Source organism: Lissotriton helveticus, chromosome 2_1, assembly GCF_964261635.1.
Source record: "Lissotriton helveticus chromosome 2_1, aLisHel1.1, whole genome shotgun sequence".
NCBI classification, from domain to species: domain Eukaryota; kingdom Metazoa; phylum Chordata; class Amphibia; order Caudata; family Salamandridae; genus Lissotriton; species Lissotriton helveticus.
This window is the reverse complement of record NC_136059.1, coordinates 1912707763-1912728280: the sequence shown is the minus strand read 5'-3', so window position 1 is coordinate 1912728280 and position 20518 is coordinate 1912707763. Positions and strand designations below refer to the sequence as shown.

Sequence of the window (20518 nt, the reverse complement as noted above, 5' to 3'; positions counted from 1 at the left end):
TCAGGTCACCTAGGGTAGCCTGGCCTAGGGTAAGACAATCACTAAATAGAGGCACATGTGTAAAGGTTGCACACCACCCAGCAGTAACTCAATGCAATTCCACTCAAAAATGACGCTACACCAATCTTTGTGGAAAAATACGAGTTGTTTTATAAAAATATTTTGTCTACTTCTCTCTCTCTCCTCTCAGTCGTTTTACAATTAAATACACTGTACACTTTTTAACAGTTCTTTCCACATATAACCAATATCATTACGAAAATCTAGTTCAGCAAAGTTTAATCTTTTTACAGTAAATGATTCTGGGAAGCACTTTCTTCCTAGACAGCTATAGCACCACCTTTTGTGTTCAAATGTACACCCAGGCTGAGGTTTTTCTGGTTTCACCAAGAGGATTATTACACTTTTACACTTTACCCACTTCAGCTTATAACTTCAGAAATATCCAGGTTTTAGGACCCTGGAAGGTTACCTCACTACTCACTGTGTGACCCTTCCTCACAATAGGGGAGCAATCCCAGGATTACAGTTTTCAATTTTAATAACATAACAGCTCTGTTATCACTTCTTCACAGGTAAGCACAGGATGAGGTCACAACGTCTTCGTCCCCACCTCCTCTGTAAGAAAATCCCACAATATACACCACACTCAATTTTGTTACCCTCAGTGTCTCAGGTTACTTTCCCGGCACTGAGGTGATCTCCTGTTTTACTCAATCCTCTGCACCTTTAACCAGACAGGCCTTCCAACGGACTTCCTCCACCCTAACAGGGCTAGTCATGAGGTTACTCCGCTTAAAGAAATGGGAGTGTCAGGGGGCTTCCACAGTTAATCCCGAAATAGGGCCTGGAAGAACTCCTTCCCAGCGTCTTAACTGACTCCCCAGATGCTCTTTACTCTTCCCCCTACTTCTCCACCTTACTTGACGCCTGAACAGAGGATGTCGCTGAGTCAAGACTCCAACTCTCCCTCCTCCTAACGGCTCTTCACTCGATCAGCGGCCCTTCGTCCACATGCCAGCAAAGAGATGTGACCGGACTGAGGCGGCCGGTGTTTCAGTCGCCGACGCGAACCTCGCTGCTCACTCCTTGGACGTGCTGCGGCACATGCGCGGGTGATTAGTGACTCCGCCAGGCGTCGTCTCTCTCACGCTTGGTCGACCGCTACCCACTTTCGGGCCTGTGCAGAGTTCAGCGCTATGCCGTCTCTCTCACGAACAGCCGCACTGCTGGGCCTGCGCGGTGATTAGCGCTTACTTCACTCAAGCACCCAGTCCAACAACACCTTCGCCGTCGCTCTCCCCGCCTCAGGTGTTTCTCAGCAGCGCAGGGGGTGGAAGCTCACTCCACCCTTCTCTTCTGAAATACCAGTGAGAAGATCCCACGAAAGGAAATGAGGGGAGGGGAAAGGAAGCTTTCCCTGACTGCAGCAAGGGAAGTATGGGTCAAAGAGGCTCACGGGCCCACAGCCACGGCCGTACCGATTCCCTCAGAAAGTAAGGTCTAATGAGAGGGTTCGGTCAGGGGCAAGAGGGGGAACGTCTTCTTGAAGAGGCTGTCTATCCCTCAGATCAACTAACTCCTTCTAGTGCGTCCTCCTCCTCACACCACTGCCTCTCTCCTCCACCTCACTGAACTACACAAAATGGCTTCCTGACCCCTGCCTTTTTATAGACTAGCCACCCAGGGTCCAGTAGGGTCCAGAAGGTTCTGGAAGGCCTTAATGTTAATCTATGGGGCACTCTAGGGAATGGCAGTTGTGACAGTTGAAAACCACCATTTTGTATATCTGGGTGAATTCTTGTCAGAAAAGGCACCTAGGCCTGAGGTGAAAAACTATGAGGGCAAAAGAGCATCTATCCCCCCAGGCCAACACCATAATAATCTAGTGGACACAAAAAGATAGAAAGGGAATGAGGGGCAAAAAGGGGACAAAATAAATAATAAATTGGAGGGACTACCCAAAGGCAGACAGGTCTAACAATTTCCAATTTACCATATTCATAAATCGGGCGACCTTGCACTCTACTACCAGTAATCCTTCTTCCTTCCTATTTTATTTCCAGTGTACCAGGCTTACCAATCCACCATTACGGGTACCTATGACCACAATGGATCAGGGAGCTAGCTGTAAAAGAAAAGCAGATACCAAAGGTACTTTGTCTATATTTTCACTCAGATAATAACCAGAGACACGGGACGTTTTAAAACCTTTATCTAAACTTCATCAGATTCTGAACACATGAGATTTACAGTGAGTAAGCAATCAATAACCAAGATTACAAAGAGCACGTATCCATAAAGGAAGTATACGAGACCAACCATTTATGAGTTCAAAGGAAGGTAAGAAACAGGGAACATACTAATAAGAATTTTCCGGTTTAGACTAGGCGTGGAGCAGCTAAAGGACAGGGAAAATAAGGAACATACTAGAATATATATCCTTCAAAGGTGGACATGGTACGAGAATTTTTATCAGTCTATAGAGACTCGAAAGATAACATGTGACTGATTCGGAAGGGTAGAAGTGGCACACACACACTACTATTTCAATGCAGATTTATTTTAATTTGCTAAAGGAGGGTAAAGAAAAGGAACATCTATATCTCATGAACTGAAAAACAGGAATGTACTTAAAGGATGGGTAAGAAATGGCACATGCTAGAATAACAAACGATAATGTAGGACCATATTCATTTAGTGGTGCAAAAAGCATGGAAAATCAATTATGCAAGAGTATGACTTTATTAAAGCAAAGAAAAGAAAAATTGAAGATGCAGAATAGATTTCTCAGCTCTATATTTACCTAGTATGGTGTGAAGACCAACCCTGGCCACGGGTCAGTTAAGGACAGGAAAATACCCCAAGGATAGGACCGTCGCCAGTAGGCCAGCAGTTGCAGAATGGACACCCCAGGACAGGACGGGAAAACCAAGTTAGGATCAGGACAGGCCCACCAAGGTAAGACCAGCACCCGCAGTTCGGAAGCAACGCCTGCGCTCCACCCTCTCTGCAGCTGTCAATTAGAACCCCGATTGGGTTATCGAATTCCCCAGCAAAGTGCTCCGCTAGCACTTAAGGTCAAAACCCCGCTTGGGTCTCTGGAAATTACGGACAGAGTGCTCCGCAGCAGTCTGTATCAGTCACCTATTGAGTGCGTTGGATCAGTGACAGGTCAGCTATTCGGACAAGTCGGACAACTTTTTCTAGCTAAACCTAGGCTAGTTATACTGTTTTGGGGTCAGTGTACCACCCCCCAAATGTTGCAAGTGTAAGAATCCCCATTTTTGATTGGTCCACAAGTAGGTCAACACACCAACCACATTTCACTTCTACAAGACTTAATTAGCATATTCTGGGACCGCCTATTGAATTTGGGGTTCCCATGACATAAATCTTAACGTTACAATAGTGCATCTATGAATTATGATACATTTAGAACAGTTCAGCTTTTTCTGCTAGGCGAAGGTGCATCTTCCCAGGCACATCTTGGCTGGGACCTTGGCTTGGCAGGGTTTCAATGCCACCGGCAGAAGACTGTCACGCGCAGAAAGACTGTTCAATATGGAGTATTTTCATCCCGCATGCTCACGGATTTTCAATACATGTAAAGTAAGCGAAAACAATTTAGAACATAGAAAATAAATGATTAGACTGTATACCAGGAATCCCTATATGACTCCCCTTATTTTATATTAACTATAGCATTATTATTAGTGCGATACGAGCAGAAAGCGGCAAGATAAGCTTCGGCATGTGAGAACACAAAGCGGCCATTTTAAGTCAAGTGCGCAAGCGCGAAAAGTTCCCACCAGAACTGCGAATACGTCACGTCACGTGATTGTGACCGACGCATGCGCAGAAGAAATTCCCGCCAAGCAGCGGCCATTTTTAGAGGCAAGCTTTGTTAAGGTTAATAAACACATAGGCAAGCATCACTCGGATACCCAAAAATGTCAGAATAAAAGGGAAATTAGTAAGACAAACAAGTTGATTCAGTTCATTATGGTTATTCGAGGTTCATGAGTACAAGCAAGCCGCTTTACGTGCGAATTCTTGCTCCATCAGCAGTGAATGTTTGCTTTGTCCAGCATTCCGTCCATCAATTGTTTCTTTTACATGTATCACTTGTCACTTGCACATACAATCTCATCTACTCATGTCTTCTATCACCCACTTACAACTTTATTCTGGCCGGGACCATAAGCCTTTAGAGAGTATGATCAGCTCAACTAATGTAATGTGTTTTTTTCAGGTGAAACTAGTTAGATATGAACCAGTTTTTTTTTCTCCTATGTTTCATTTGAATGTACTAATGAACAATCTCAATAAGAGCTGCATTAAGTGTATAGGTGTAATTGAACTGAGAATGAATGGTGAATCACACCATCCTATTTTATGATCATAAATTCATGCTAATGATGTTGCCACATTTCCCATCTGTGTTTATATACTGGAGAAGAGACAGATTAGAATAAAGAGTGAATCCAATATTTTATACTGGAACAGGTTATGAAATTGAGAAACAGAAACAGTGGTAAAAGAAAGACTTTTAAGTGTAGCTGAGGAAGCCGGAGTTTGGGAATTGGCACTGAAAACATGACCTTGTCTAGTTTGAGATAGCTGTAGCTTCCCTTAATTTGTATGGCTTCAAAACAGTTGAAGAAAAGGAATAAGGTTAAGCCAAGCGAGATGCCCAAGGGTGTGGCATAAGTTTGGAATAAAACTAAATGTAATCATTGCACCAGCTTCCTAGGCTGGACCCATTTGCTTTGCCAATGCTTGCATATGTTTCCAGCAAGAATAGGTAATTGTGTGAAAAGATAAAGAGACGCATATAAAAATAAATGCAGAAGTGTTTGTTTTTTTCCTTTTATTTTTTTTTTCCTTCCAGCACTTATTAGCCCAGTGTTCCTGAAACTGCAGGTGACTTCTTTATCTCTGTAAATGTGTATAATTTAAGAGCAGTGCGCTTTCGCCCAGTGAAGTAAGCCAATGGTTTAAGTGGCTGATCCTAACCTGCATTCTGTATAATTTGTTAGGCGGAATAAAAAGATGAATCGACACAACACTCCTTCAGTAGCCCCATATGGTTTTTTTTTTTTTTGTAGGATGGTGATCACTCAAAGCGTTAGAACTAAATCTTTTACAGATTTTAGAGTAGTTGCCGTAACTAATATTGTCTCATCTGGGCACAAAGTACTTGCTGGCCTATATCCACTTTAGCACCAGTTAATGCTACACGCAGCAGCTCATCCTGCCAAAGGTGCAAAAACTCTAATCACATCACACCCAATTGAAGAAATCTCCACAGGTTTCCTGTAAAAAGCCAGAATTACCTGAAACATGTTATGCATCACAGAACAATACACCTTGGTCTAACTCTAACAACGAAGGCATTACTACGCGTAACGTTTACAACGAAGCACTTACCACGTAAACGTCTTTTCAACGCGTATGCCTTCAACGATCGTCTTTACCACGCATAAAAAAAAAACCGTAGGATTAAAAAGGGGGGTTGGGGGGTCTCCCCCCATAAAAAAACGAACCCGCCGTGCCTTAGAAATCAGCGTCGTTAGAGAGGAAGCTGAATAAACTTCCGCTTCCTCTTTACGACGTAAGAGCGACGTGGTAAAGGTGATGCGGCGAAAACGAATTCCGTGGTAACGCATGCGTGGAAAAGGCATGCGTTGCAACGGAATTCGTAGTAACGACGTATAACCCTTTTAGACACATATATAACTAGGTTACCTGATTCCTCTCACCATGTCTTTACCCCTTACTATGTTGTTGTTTTTTTAAATTGTATTATTGTTTTCTTCTTGTAACAAGTGATGCACTACTCAACCCATGCAGCTAGGTCAGTGCTGAACAAATATATTGCTAAAAATAATATTGTGATCACTTGTGGGGGTAAAATGGAGCATTGAAACCACAACAAATAGACTTGAGACTTGCTGGTTCTACTGCTATCCTCTCCACTTAACCTTATTTTCTAAAGTAGGGATGACCTATCAAATATATATATGTGCATGTGTTTGTATTAGGTTCATGTCTCTTAATTTCCCAGGATAACTGAATACTTGTCATCATTTCACGCATTAGTGATGGAGTGGAGGCAGTCATATAAATGAGTGTGTTTGAAACTGCTCTAACTCTACCATCTAGACTTTTAAGGTGCAAGACTGACATTGCTGATTTTGTCCTAGGGCATCCGGCCTTTCAAGAGTAACCATGACATATTAAATAATTAATGTACTCCGTACTAAAAAAAGATTTAGTCCCTGGTCAAACATGTAACTAAAACTTACCCAGCCCCAACCATTTTTTGGAGGCAAACCAACCACATACCCTTACATACCAGTTACACTGTAATTTTACTTCTCCTGTCATGCGACTGAATATTCCTTAGTCCTTCAAGTCTGCCAGTGGTAATGCTTTCATGTGATACTCTACTACAAGTCTGGCATCTTTTCGAGGTGAGCTTAAAAGGCAGCTGAAGTGCTGCCAAGCCCATGTCCTATGTGGTGACTTCAGCCAGTCTAGGGTTTTTAGCCAGTAACATTCTCACGTCTGGGACTTATAGTTTTGATGTCTCTCTCATAAGTTTGTATGCAAGCATCTCGGCATTTGAAGTGCTATTAGCTAATAAGTTCCAAGTGACTGCTGGTATCGCATTTGACATGGGTTACTTAGCAATTATGTGACAACATGCCTGCCTCTCCCTAGCCTTCCTTTTATAAAGAAAGGTCAGGAAGAGACCATCATGCATGCAGTAAGTATAATGTACTTTCAGTTTGAGTAAAGTTCAAAGGACTCTTCGTTCACTTATTAGTATTCACCACCAACAAAGGTAGAGACCCGAAGATGGTCATAGTTCAAAACCATTGCTGGTTATGATGGTGACCATCTTACCCAACTAAGTGGTCATATGATCTTTGTTGCTTGTTGGGGAAAATAATAATTACTCAGATCAGTTGCTAGTAAAGATGGTACTAATAGGAACACTGTTAAGACATATTGGATTACTGTCACCCTTCTTTGGATAGCATAGTGATTATGGATGTCATTGAGTTTTTCACTCTAAACAGAGAATTCCCGAACACAGGATTTTGCAGAAGTCAGCCACATGATATTACTTGGGAACGGGGCATAAGATGTAAATGTTGTCATTTGTGTATTTAACATGAATTTTGGTCTTGCTTTGCATATTTTACTTGTGGCTCTAAACCTGTTGCTATTCTTTGGAATGTTAATTGTAAAGGCGGATGATCTCAATCCCGAAATGGTTATTTAGAAGTTATTCTGGGGTGTGTGTCTGAAATTGTAAAATAGTATTGTTGAAATGTGCTTGGCTTTAGTTTTGTCATATGGCCTTTAGTAAGCAGCTCATATAGCTTTCTTTCATTTGTAACTGTCACAACATCCATTTTTCTCTTAATTTTGCAGCGCCTGGATGGCAGACAGACTTATGACTACCGAAATATCAAGATTTCATTTGGAGTGGACTATGGATGTTGCATCGTTGAACTTGGCAAAACAAGGTATAGTAGTATTCAGAGATATCTGATGTAGTTTCCTTCGAATGCCACTCAGACCATTCACTGAGACTTAGGTTTCTTTGTTAATGTGATAAAAGAACCCTTTACTGTGATCTTAATTTTTCTCTCCTTGAAGTCCAAGGTATTCTATTGTATGTAACCCAGTTATTTAACAGGTCTGATACTTGAGGTGGTATTAGCTGGGCCAGAGAGAGAGATCATTTGCGAAACAAAATTGTAAAGTTGACTTTTTTGGAACCAGGGATTCGATTTTGGTTCTCCAGACTGCAAACCTAACAACTTAACCACTAGTGAACTTTACTTTTACTAATTTCCAGAATGCTACCCAGTGCTCTGACTGACACCCCCCCCCCCCCTTAAAAAAAAAATGGGTCGATTCCCCTGTTCCACCCCAGAGGGCTCATATTTAAAACAGGACGGGAATCCACTTTTTTTTCCTGTTCAACGATCGGCAGCTGCAGATTCATGGTCAGAGTTCTCTCTTTAAAATTTTTTTTTTAAAAAAAATACGTTTTTGGCCCTGTAGGTCCTCTCACCAAGTCTAGGGTGGAAGAGCATCCTTACCCTGCCCCCATATGGTTTTTAGGTCTCGCCTAGCATTGCAGCGCATGCGCTGTTCGCTCGGCGAGATTTATTGTTAAGATGGACTTTCAGAGGAGTGCTTGAAGCCCCGTCCCTCATTTCCATTGGCTGGCATCACCGTTTATGCTAAATGAAGCACTTTCTTATCTTTATGGGGCCATGTGTCTAAACACATGGCCGCATAAAGACAAAAGATCCCATGCTCCGGCTGCAGCACAGCACTCTTTCACTTTCATGACCGCGCTTGTTCTTTGTCTAGAGATCTCAAAATAGTGCCCCTCTCCGCGCTTCAATTCCCTCCCCCACCACAGATTGCGTCACTCTGCTGGCCGCCACTCTCCCCAACCCCGCCTTTCTATACTGTAGCAGGCCATTTAACATTTTCTTTTGCCCGCATCCATTACTTCCCGTACACAAGTTGGCTCCTTCCCTGACACTTGCTGCATAGCCGCTCCCTTGCAGTCTCACATTCATGTGCTGTTGAATTTCAAACCAGTCTCAGTCAGCATGTGTAAAGTCATGAGAAGACATTGGGAGTTGCACTTATGCAAAAACGCACACGCACGTACCACTTGCGTGCTTGTTTTCTCTCTCTCCTGGTCTCTCACTTACGGCACCTATATCTCTATTTCTTCATTCCTCTCTCTCCCTGTTTCTCTCTTTCCCGGTCTCTCTCGCTTTTCTGGAATTTTTTTTAAAGATATAGCGCAAACTCTACTGAAAGATATTGGCGCGCTTTACATGAGCGCCCAATTACATTACACAAGATCACACACCTTCATGTTTCTTACTCTCTCCTCCCCCTCGTGACTCTTACTCTCTCTCACACATGCACACTCTTTCTCCTTCACACTGTAAGGGCTCTTTCCCAACACCCCACCCCCACACCTTTACCCCCCACCCTCACCTGACTTTACTCACTCCCTATTTGATCTTCTTTCTCATTCTCATACACTTGCATTCAGGAGTCCTCTTCCCTACTTTCTACACCGCGGAGCTTTCGGTGTTAGTCCAGCCGTCTCTTTATTTCTTCATTTAATGTCTCCTGCACAGAACGGCTTACCTCTCGGTGGCATTGTTTTTCTGCTTTTCTCAATCTTGTTGCTAAGAACTGTCAGATGGTTGGGGAGAGTGTGCCCGTGGGCAGCAAGGCATGCTTTTTCCCATTGAGAGCAGAAACTCTGTGCTGACGTGTATGCAACCCATGTTATTTCTAAAGCCATTATCAGACGTAAGGTAACAAATGCCAAAGTAAAATATACTCCTCCCCTTGTGCGTTCTGTTTACAGCAATCTCCTTTGTGTTGATGGAAATATTTAAATAATGGATAGAGTAGCATGATCTAGCTCCCCCCCCCCACCTCCCCAAGAGCATTTCTAGACTGAGACCACTTTGTGTAAATGCCTGTTGTTTGAGCTGTCTAGGCTGGACCAAACCGACTAGACCTTTCGCTCATACCAGAACTGATCCTGTAGTCTCAATGAGAGGTTGGACTGTCTGTTAAATGTCAGTCGAGGAAAGGACATGGCAGTTGTTTCTTCCTCACATTTAGCCTGTTTCTTCTTCAGATGTCCCAGCAGCATCAGCAAAAGCTCCTTCTGTGCTTCTAGGGGCTTCAAAAGCCAGTGCGTGCGTGCAGTTCATATAGCGTTTCCACTCACACACATCTTTGCAATTTGCATTAATCACAAGTTATTCTTCATAGTTTTGCAGTTATCCTTGCAATTCATGTCTCATTTGCCTTCATCTACTCCAGTGACTGCACTGGTACCTGTACATCTAAAGCCTAGTTGCTAAAATCCCTCCTCAACCCAAAAATAACTGTGGCCCAGATGTATTTGCTGTCCCAAAGCCGCGGCAATATTCTGAGATGGGATCCTGTGACTACAAGAGAAGAAATGCCATACGCTGGAAATCTAGAGTCCAGTTTGTTGCCATATCCTGCTTCGCCAATCCAGATGCATACGTTTGGCACTTGGATAACTGCGTGTTATTTGAGCCATAGGTGCTCTGAAGGTGCATGGCTAAACACTTATAAGTTCCCAAAGGCAAGACCTATTGGCTATGCCAATGCTTGTTTAAAAATGTATTTAGTTTCCTGCTCGGTTGGTTGGTCCTTTTTTCCCTTTATTTTTAATAACCTGTAATTCTATAGATTTCTTCACTGCATCGATATTTCATTGCATTGTACTTTTGTTCATGTTTCCATTGGGAGAGGAGCGCTACTTCCTGCAGTGTAAAACTGTTATCTTCATCTTTAACCCTTTCAAATCCTTGATTCGATTTTCCTAGGAATGGGTGAGGTTTCTCTCCTAGGGTTGGCGAAAGTGAATCAGTCGGCTGCACATATTGATGTGCAATATGGAAATCTACCCTGAAGTAAAGTATGCAGTCCCTGGAACCGGTGCGTTAGAAACACGAGGAAGTGTTTGTAACTACAAAGGAGAGCATTCCGTGGCATAGCAAAAAAAAAGGAGACCGTGACATATGAAGAGATCTAGCATAATTGCAACCCCCCATTACTAAGAGCGGCTTACTAAAGGTTACAGCTTCTAATATCTAATATCTAATATGGAGAAGTGTGGCTCAGGGGTTAGAGGCGGCAGACCCGGAATCTGAGATCGGTCCTGGACCAGAGTTCAATTCCCTGCCCCGGCGGGTCTTGGGCTAAAAAATTCCACGGACTCGATAATTCTCACCCTGGTGCCTCCTTGACTCACGGGTTCACACTCTGCGACTCTGGGCAACAGCTTGCTTAATCTCCACATCGGCCCCTCGCGGCGGGATGCCTGACTTTCACCTTGTGGATACCCTGCTATCTCACAGGGGAATATCAGGAAGGGTTCCCTAAGCAAGCGCCGGGACACCTGCTTTGCGGGTAGCTGTGCGCTATATAAGCTCAACTACATTTACATTTACATTTACATATCAACGGGGTTCACAGTGCAGTCCTTCTCATGAAGAAGACCAGCAATAGCACTACATGTCATTCAGTCTCTTGCCGTCAGGTGTAAGATTCTGCTCCTCCCGGTCAGAAGGCGACATCCGCCGTGATTTTAGTCTCAAAACATAGAGCTCCCCTACTGAGCGCAACCCGCGGGAAAAGCCAAAGAAAGAAAAATAAACCCTCTCCAACCCCTCCCCCCCACGTGGTGGTGGCAACTTGCAGGCAGTGAGTACAACCTCCTACAACAATGTGGCCTCAGAGTTGAAAAAGATGGAGGGGCCTAACGCTGGAAGGGCAAACTGCTGACGGGAGGCCCCGTGAGAGGAAGAAGACCAGGGGACCCCACCGAAATTCAAAGTTCTTAAAATCATCCCTAAAAATATCAGACATGCGCTCCAGACTCAGTAATTTCCATAAGCGGGAGTGCCAAATGGAGACTGCCGGCGCCTCTCCTTTTCCAGGCGGCCGCCAGGGTAATCTTGGCTGCTCCAATACTGAGCCACATGATCTTTTTATCCGCTTTAGTCTGATGTTCAAGGGAGGAGTCTCGTAGACCCAAAAGGATACTAGCCATAGATGTGGGGATGGGGTAACCCAGCATTTCCTTAATGTGAGCTAAAATCTCTTTCCCAAAAGGGGCGAATAATAGGGCAATCCCACCAAATATGCTGAAAGTCCCCATGAAAACCACATCCCCTCCAACACCTATCGGAGGCGTCGGGAAAGATCTGTCGAAGCTTGGACGGGTGCAACAAAAAGTATTGTACAGAGTTCCCCAATGGGAGCTAAAAAATTAGCTCAGCCTATCTTCTCTCTCACTCATTAAAAAGGTGGGGGTTAAGTGCATAGTGTAGACCCTTTTCAGAATGTAAGGAAGCTTGGACGGGTGTAGGTGCCAGTGCATCATAGTCTTCATGTGGGCCTCCCTGAGTTCCAATGAGTGGTTAAATCTTGAGATGTCAGACCATAAATGAGTCCACTCCTCATCGGTGATGTCTCGTTGAAGTACCCCCCCCCCCCCCCCCCCATGGACATATACCTTGGCCGGGGTGTGAGCGCCGAGGTGAGTAGGAAGTTATATATGAATGAGATTACTCCCTTCATCGAAGAGGACCCAGTTAGAAAAGCTTCAAATTTCGTGAGGGGGTGCGTAGCTGCCTCCCGTACCTGAGGTGTGAGCGCCCAGTGTAGCAATTGGGCATGGTGATATCTTTCCGAGTACCCTATCCCATAGTCCTGCTTGCAATTATCGAAAGAGAGCGGATCAAAATTATGGAAAATGTGTGTTAAGGCAGACAACCTCCCTCTCTCCACGCGGCAAATGGGCCCTCGTGTAGCGCTGGTGGAAAAGCAGGATTAAAGTGAAGTGGTGTAAATGGGGAGGGAAAAGTCGCCCACCTGTCATCCCTTGTCACTAAGTCCCAGACTTTTAGAGTGGTGCGAGTGGGGGTACTGATATACGCATTCCTAGATCTGTCACATTTGGGTCTCCAGACTAGGTCCCATATGGACCTCCCTATCACACTACGGTCCATATGTAGCCAATGCTTTTCAGATTCTAATTGCGTCCATTCTACCAACACTCGTAGCTGTGCCGCTTTATAATGGAGGTGAATGTCCGGAAGACCTACACCACCCTCCTTACGAGGCCGGCGCAGTATAGAAAAGGAAAAGCGTGCCCGCCCCCCCTTGCCAGATAAAGCGAAGAATCATGGTCTTCACTCTCCTAAAGCAGTCGCCATCGAGTTCAATGTGAAGGGCCTGAAACGTATACAATAACTTAGGGAGAAGGGACCTCTTCACAGCATGTATCCGACCCATCCAAGATAGAAACATAGGCTTCCATCTTATGAGATCGGCTTGAATCCGGGTTAATATGGGGGGAAGTTGGCTGCATATAATTTTCCCACGGTTGGCGTCAGATATATCCCCAAGTATTGAATGGAGGAGCCGGCCCATGGCAGGGGTGTGAGTGACTGAAGTCTGCGAACTTCCGACTGGGGGAGAGTGAGGTTAAGTATGTACAACTTGTCTAAATTGATTTAAAAACCCGCTGCGGCCTCAAATCTTTCAAGCTCTGATTGCACATGCAGGAGGGAAAAGGCTGGATCGGAGAGAGACAAGAGGACATCGTCTGCAAATAAAGAAATTTTATGCGATTCTCCCATAAAGGGTAAGCCTCGTATATCGGGGTTGGCCCTAATTGCCAGTGCCAAGGGCTCAATACTTGGAGCTAAAAGCAGGGGCAACCCTGCCTGGTGCCCCTAGAAGGAGTGAAAAAAAGAGGACTGGATCCCATTCACTGCGACTCTGGACCGGGGAAGTAAATAGTTAGCACGGATCATAGTTAAAAATTTAGATGAAAAGCCGAATGCTGTTAATGTCTGAAGAGAAAAACCCAATCTATCCTGTCAAATGCCTTTTCGGCGTCGAGCCCCACTAGCACAGCTGGGATTTTAAACTTATTGGCCTTCTCTATCAAGTGCACGATTCGCTGCGTGCTGTCATGAGTCTGGCGTCCCTTAATGAATCCGGACTGATCGGGATGGATGAGAACCTGCATAAGATCGTAAGCCGTTTCGCGATTATTGAGGAGTATAATTTCGCATTGAGGTTAAGTAGGGCAATGGGCCTGAAAGAGGCACAGCGGCTAGGGTCCTTCCCAGGTTTAGGTATGACCGAAATCATGGCCTCTGCCATAGTACCGGAAGTCTCGCCATCTTCGGCCATTTTATTAAAAAGTCGTACTAGGTGAGGGCTAATGTCCGAGGAGAATGTCTTATAGAATATGGCTGTGTAGCCATCCGTTCCAGGGGCTGTATGGGGTTTCAAAGCTTTAATAGCAGAGACCACCTCCTCTCTAGTGATAGGGGCCGAGAGGTCCTCATTCCACTCCGCGGAAACCTTGGGCAGATTCAATGCCCGCAGGTAATCTCGTTGTTTATCCGGATCCAGAGTATCCCCAGAGTACAGGTTTTTGTAAAATGAGCTGAAGAGTTCAGCCTTGCCCTCCTCTTTATGTGTAAGGTCCCCAGAAGGTCCTTGGATGCCCCCTATATACTCCTGCTCTCTCTTATCTCTCAGCTGCCTGGCGAGGTGTTTACCAACCTTGTTGCCCTGCGAATAGGACAGTTGTCGTAATTTTAGCACGGTGTACTCCGCCCTATTATTGTAGAGCGCCTGCAGTTTACCTCTGACCACTGTCAGATTACGTTGCGTCTGTCTAGTGGGATTCGCTTTATGGGCTTTTTTGAGAATGGACAGTTCCCCCTCTAATTGTTCCCTTTCTTTCCTGCATTGCTTATTTAGCGCAGCATTGAGAGCTACACACTGCCCTCTTAAAAAACGCCTTAAAGGCATCCCATGTGGTATACAATGATTTGTCTTCCGGATTGTTAAGGGTAAAGAATTCAGTGATGGATTCCCTTAGCTTAGTACAAGAATCCTTGTCACGAGCCAAAGACGCCGGAAAGTACCATCTGGGGTGGGGGGGGGAATGGCCGTTCACACCCCAGCCAAGACAGATAGAGAATAGACTATGGTCGTAGACAGACAATGGAAATATCTTGGCCTCCCGCAGGTTACCCTGTAGAGATTGGCTAAAAAAGATATAATCTAGGCGAGAGTAGGAGCAATCGACGTGGGAGAAAAACGTATAATCCCGGGACCGGGGGTACAGAGTCCGCCAGGCGTCCAATAGACCCAGATCCTGAATCCGCTGTTGTGTGTCTAGTGAAAACGAGCCCATGTCAGAGCATTGTGGATGAGTACTGTCGAGGTCCTTCTGCCACACTAGATTGAAATCTCCCATTACGAACATTGGCCCCACAGCAAAGTCCGTGATTTTCCCCAGAAGAGCATGGAGGAAACCAGTCTGACCAGAGTTAGGCGCATATACCGCTACAGATGTACATATTTTCCCCCTCAAACCACCCTTAACCATGACCCAGCGGCCGTCTTTGTCACTCTGGACTCTCAGGGGTTGGAATTGTATGACAGAACGGAACATGAGTGCCACCCCCCTATGTTTTTTGATGCTGAGGAACGATAAATAAGTGGGAATTGTTTGTGTTTAAGACGCGTGTCCTCAGACCTGACTAAGTGGGTCTCTTGGAGGGCTACTATGTCCAGATGATGGTCAATGACATACTTCCATAGCTTTTGACGTTTCTGGGGGGAGTTAAGCCCCTTAACGTTACATGTTACGATGGTAATCTGCATCATAGTAGAAGAACAAACCGCTTCGCCCTAAAAAGCCCCGTCTCACCCACATCCCAGAAGGTTGGTACAGAGTCTCCAAAGAAAAAACTACCCCGCCTGAGCATTCCAGTGGTATCTTGAGCCAGCACAGAGGGCCCCCGCCCAATACAATTAAAAAAACGCCACCACTTCCCTCCCTCTCCCCCCCCCCACCCCAACACCCTTAAAAGGGAAACAGACAACATAAACCAAAAAACTGTGCAAACATCCTTATTAGGTCGCCTAGTGGGGCAGTAAAGCCTTCACATGGACCAAGGGGACACCAAGGCCAAGGGTCCGGTCCACGCCCCATCCGGCAGGATACTCCGATACTAATCAGCAGATTGTCTCAATAGTCCAGGCAGCGCCCGTGGCCCCCACCCAAGCGGCCCTCCACAGCATTGTGCATCGTGAAACCAGCAGGTTAAGACTGCCACACAGGAGAACATTAGCAACAAACACTTGATAGGCTGAACGCCCCGCATATTTAAAGCCAAGGACAAAAAGGATATGATATAGTCCTCGTACAAAAACCTCGTAAGCCTTGACATGACCTCCAGGCTAGCGTCAGGACCAAACTTCCCGATTATGGGACCCATGGGGAGTCCGAGGGCATGCATCCACGTCTAAATGGAGACTAAGTCTGGCGGAAACCCCATACCCCATTGCTCCTTGAAAGTGTTTATGTTCCCAAGTAAAACATTTTCAGTAAAGTTAAGACGACCATCGTTTCGCACCTCACCAGCAATCAACTGCGCCCTTTGCGTGCATTCGTCACCCAAGTAGAAGTGGACCCTTTGCCGTGCGAGGAGCCTCCAGATGTGCCCGGGAGAGGACCTTCCCCTTCGGGAGGGAGGCCCAGGATTTCCAACCCCTCCTTTAGATCGACAATGTGGCGCCGCTTGTTCTGGAACTCAAAACTGAGCCCAAATGGATAAGTCCATCAGTACCTAATGCCATCAGCCTGCAGTTTGGCGGTGACCGGCCGGAGCGTTTGTCTTCTTGCCAATGTCGATGGGGCGATGTCCTGGTATATAGTGCAGGAATGGCCTTGAAATGAGATGGTGTCTTTCGAGCGTGCTGCTTGTAGGACTGCCTCCTTTGTAGGAATGGAATTTCTCCAATACGTTCCGAGGTCTTTTCTTGTCACCGGACGGTAAGGGGCCCACCCGGTGAACTCTGTCAAGTTTTATCATGAGGACCTGGGGACTCCGAATTTCCGCAAAAAGATCTTCCATAAACGCCCCAAGGTCTGGTCCCTCCACTCCCTCTTCCAGGTCTCGGACCCTAATGTTCTCCCGTCTCGCCCAGTTCTCAAGATCCTCTGCTTTAAGCTGGGTCTGGTGCAGTTGCTCCTTAAGCACACGGACGTCGTCACATAACTCGGTGGAATGCTGGCTCAATTCCTGAGTGTGCGATTCCAAGTCCAGTACTCTAGTGCCCACCGAGTCTACATCTTGTTGGAGTGAAGTTAAGCGACTCGTCAGGTCAGACCTCAATTGGTCAATGGAGGCGGTTATGTCCTGACCCAGTTCCGTGCGCAGCTCAGATTTAAAATCCTTAAGCATAGCCGTCAAATCCGACTTTGTGAGTGCCATGGCCGCCCCTCCTGTGTCTCCTCGCAGGGTCGGACACTTATCGAGAGATTGAAAAAAAGTCAGATACCTTGCTGGTCTTCTTGCCCGTCGCTTTCTTTGGCGGCATATGGATGAGGCCTCATGCACCCTGCCGCTCCGGTGGCCCGTTCGTCCCCTTGCCGTAGATAGCCCAGCTGGAGTTGAGCGAGGCACGAAGGCAGACCTCCCCTTCTCTGGGCCTGTCGTGAAGAGGAAAGCGGGGTCCATCCGGGCCCCGCTGCCAACCACTGCGGTCCGGATCAGGCCCCCCTCAGCGCGACATTATAAGGCGGGGCGTTGGCGGGGAAGTAGCCTCGGGCGCCAAATCCAGCAGGTGAGTCTAATAACCGCCCGTTGTGCGCTGAAAGATCAGGTCCCCCGGTGGTGGAGAGGTGCCTCGCTGTTTGGGGCATCAAACTGTTAGGGGGAAAGCATGCTGTTGATCTCTGGGAGTCTAATCTGCCCTTCGGAGCCCCCAGCACGAGGCAGTGAAGGTTGTGTCAGCTCACAGAGGTCAGGCAGGCCCGGGGGTAGATTGTAGGCTGTACTACTAACGCGCACTCTCCTCGCGCTCAGACCAGGATTCACAAGCCCCAGGGAGCGTTCTGGAAAGGCCGCTGCTGCGATCGCAGAAGAGCGGCCGCCATCTTGGTCAGGCAGGAGTACTGAAGTGGCCTGCAGTGCTCGACGCTGCAGGGGACCATCAGAGCAGATCGCCGGACTCATCCCCACATGTGGACAGGTCGCTACTCCGCCACCGGTCCACTCCTGGCTCCACACCATACCTGGCTCTTTGATCCGTCCCGGGATTCGGGAGTTTCGGCCGCCATCTTAGATCACGCTGGTGTCCACCATGGTCGAGAAACTCTGCATGCAAAGTGTCCCGGGGCAGCAATTCACTCCCAGCACACACCGCCCCACATCAGCAGCCCGTGGATATCTCTGGCTGCCGATTCTGCTGTATATAACCGCTGAAAATCATCCGCTGAAAGCGCGCGGACCGTGAGCCGTGACGGTCTACGTCCGCTTGGCCATCTTGCCCGGTCACGCCCAAAAACTTAAATTTTTAATTGTTTTATTGAAATTAGCTCAGTTTGTTTTTAACTTCCTCATTCACACAGTCCTACCACAAGACTATGGTGATACAAGACATTGTTAATGACTTTACCCCTCCAAATCACTCTCTGCTTAGGATGCATAGTGTAGTAAAAAATGGCCCAGTCTTACGTTTTCAAAGACGTTCGGTATTAAGGTCACCTTGAAGTTCTGGAAGCTTTACTTACATTTGTAGCCTGACCTTAGATGTTCTAGTAGTAAAAATGAGATCTAGCTGGAATACTTTGGGCATTTGTATTAACTTATCATCTAAGGCGGTGAAAGGGGCGGGGGGATGCTGGCCGAACATAGAGGCTTTGGATCTTCTTCTTCCTTTCACAGGTGGACTGCGATGCAGCACCAGTTGTAGTCCTGGGTGAGTTAAACTCTCATTTTGCCAACACTCTTCTGACAAATGTATTAGTCTCATCTTGCTGTTTGGGCTCTCTTGTAACCTTCCTCTTCCCACTTGCACTGTCTGCCATTCTTTATATACTGTTTGCTCTAACACATTTATTTGCCAAGCCTGTTTTCCTTTCACTCTACCTTGGACAAATCATGCCATTCCTGTTTCTTGCATCTTTGTATTCCCCCCAAACAAATCACAGGGACCATACTTCCTTGTTGCCTCCTTTTGAAGGTCTACACTAAAGTGTAAAATGGTGTGTGTAGAGGCATTGTCTTAGCTAATATGCTAGCACTCTGTGTGCATTGATCCTTATTCAGAGGCTACCGTTGAATGGTATTCTACTGGTATTAATCAGGCATTAGATGCAGTTGCTCCAAAGAATGAAATTACTAACAAAGTACACCTTCCTCTCTCATTTGTTTTCTGATGACCCAGCAGCTTTTAAATGTTCTCTGTGCACACCAGAGAGGCACTGGCATGGTGAACATATGCCTGCTTTGAAAGTAGACTGGAGCTGGATGAACCACAACATTAAAGCTGTTGTAAAGAAAGCTACGACTGCTTTTAACTCCAGTAAAAATTGCATGACCTCTAATATGACTCAAGCGTTGTTCTCTGTTTTCAATAGGCTCAGAAACCCTACCACCGTTACAAATTTTAGTGCCTTTGACGAGAAATACAATGAGTTTGCTATTTATTTTTTGATTTACCAAAATTTTCGCCATCTCTTAAGAACTTCAGAAATGCTTGAATCTAATCGGCTGAGCCTTATTGTTTCTCCCACAAATTTGCTAGAACTAGTCTCCTTTGATAAGACTGTTTCCTGTCCCTATTTGTACCAGTAATGCTTTTCTCTGCCTTTTGACTTTCTCCCTGCTAAACTACATAAGCAGCTGCTCCTTAAGTGTTTGCCTCCAAGGACCACTCTCAATACCGCTTTGTCTGGAAAAGTCCCTAGTCACTTCAAGGACTCTCTAGTGACCCCCATTTTAAAGAAGAAGAAAAACAATTCTTTGGAAACAGCCCGTCTCACACCTGCTGTTTCTGAGTAGATCCTTAAACAGGTGGTATTTTTGCAGTTTCGAGATTTTATAACGAAAACTCAGTATTTCACTGGTCATAACTAGGGTTTGGTCTTGACAAGGGCTATTCTGTCTGCCCTAGAATAATTGCACAGCTGTGCAGACTTTGATCTTCCTGCTGTCCTTACTCTTTTACACTTGTTGGCAGCATTTTTTATGGCTGATCTTCTCATCCTCAATAGACTCCTTGAGATTGGTATCGGAGCTAGTGCACTCTGTTGGTTTTCAAGTTTATAATCTGATAGATCGTTTCATGCATCAATTTCTTCATTCTACTCTTCTGTCAGATCCTTTGTGGTGTTCCACAGGGATCTCTCCTATCCCCCTATACTGTTGTTTGTTTATGATTTCATTGACCATCCTCATCAATTTGTGATTTTGACCTGCTTTATGTAGATGAGTCTCTGATTGTGATTATCAGTGGGGACGTTCACGAGGCAGCCACTGCATTCCACAATTGATTGACAAAAGTTTAGGGCTAAATGAGTGCCAGTCACTAAACACTGAATGGAGAGAAGATCGAGGTTGTTGTGGCCACTTATAAGAGAAAAGGCCTAGTTTGTGGACTGAATATGGGGCAATGGTTAGCAGCTGGCAGCAATAAAATCATGGTGTGAGGTGTGCAGGTGGGTTAAAAGTAAGAACGAGAAGAGCCAAAAATAAAGACTGGAGCGGGAGATACGTTAGCAGGCACACGCACGCAGCAATGTAATTATGCATTAATTCTATGAATTAACCTTCCCTGCCTCTTCATTTACAGTTAGCATTGCAACAAACACCCTAAAGGAACTTTGCGATTATTTTTTTTTTTTTTTTGTGTCCTCATTAGTGCAATATTATTAGTAAGGAGTTGTCGGGGCCCCAATCTCTCTTTAGTTCTTTGACTTCACTGTCATATAACGAGATGTGTGTGTCTAGACAGTACCCCTGTAACGTTTAGAAGAGAGGAGGGTCCCCTTGTTTCCATTACTTTGTAGAAGGATTTA

General features: G+C 45.7%; 1 protein-coding gene across 1 annotated transcript in view; it reads left to right on the top strand.

The window, feature by feature from the left end:
- EXOSC9 (exosome component 9) overlaps nt 1-20518 on the top strand; it is a 435272-nt gene that overhangs the window by 35227 nt on the left and 379527 nt on the right. The window contains exon 2 of the mRNA XM_078676847.1: nt 7450-7544. Coding sequence (XP_078532973.1) covers nt 7450-7544 — 95 coding nt within the window. The remainder of the gene's footprint in view (nt 1-7449; nt 7545-20518) is intronic.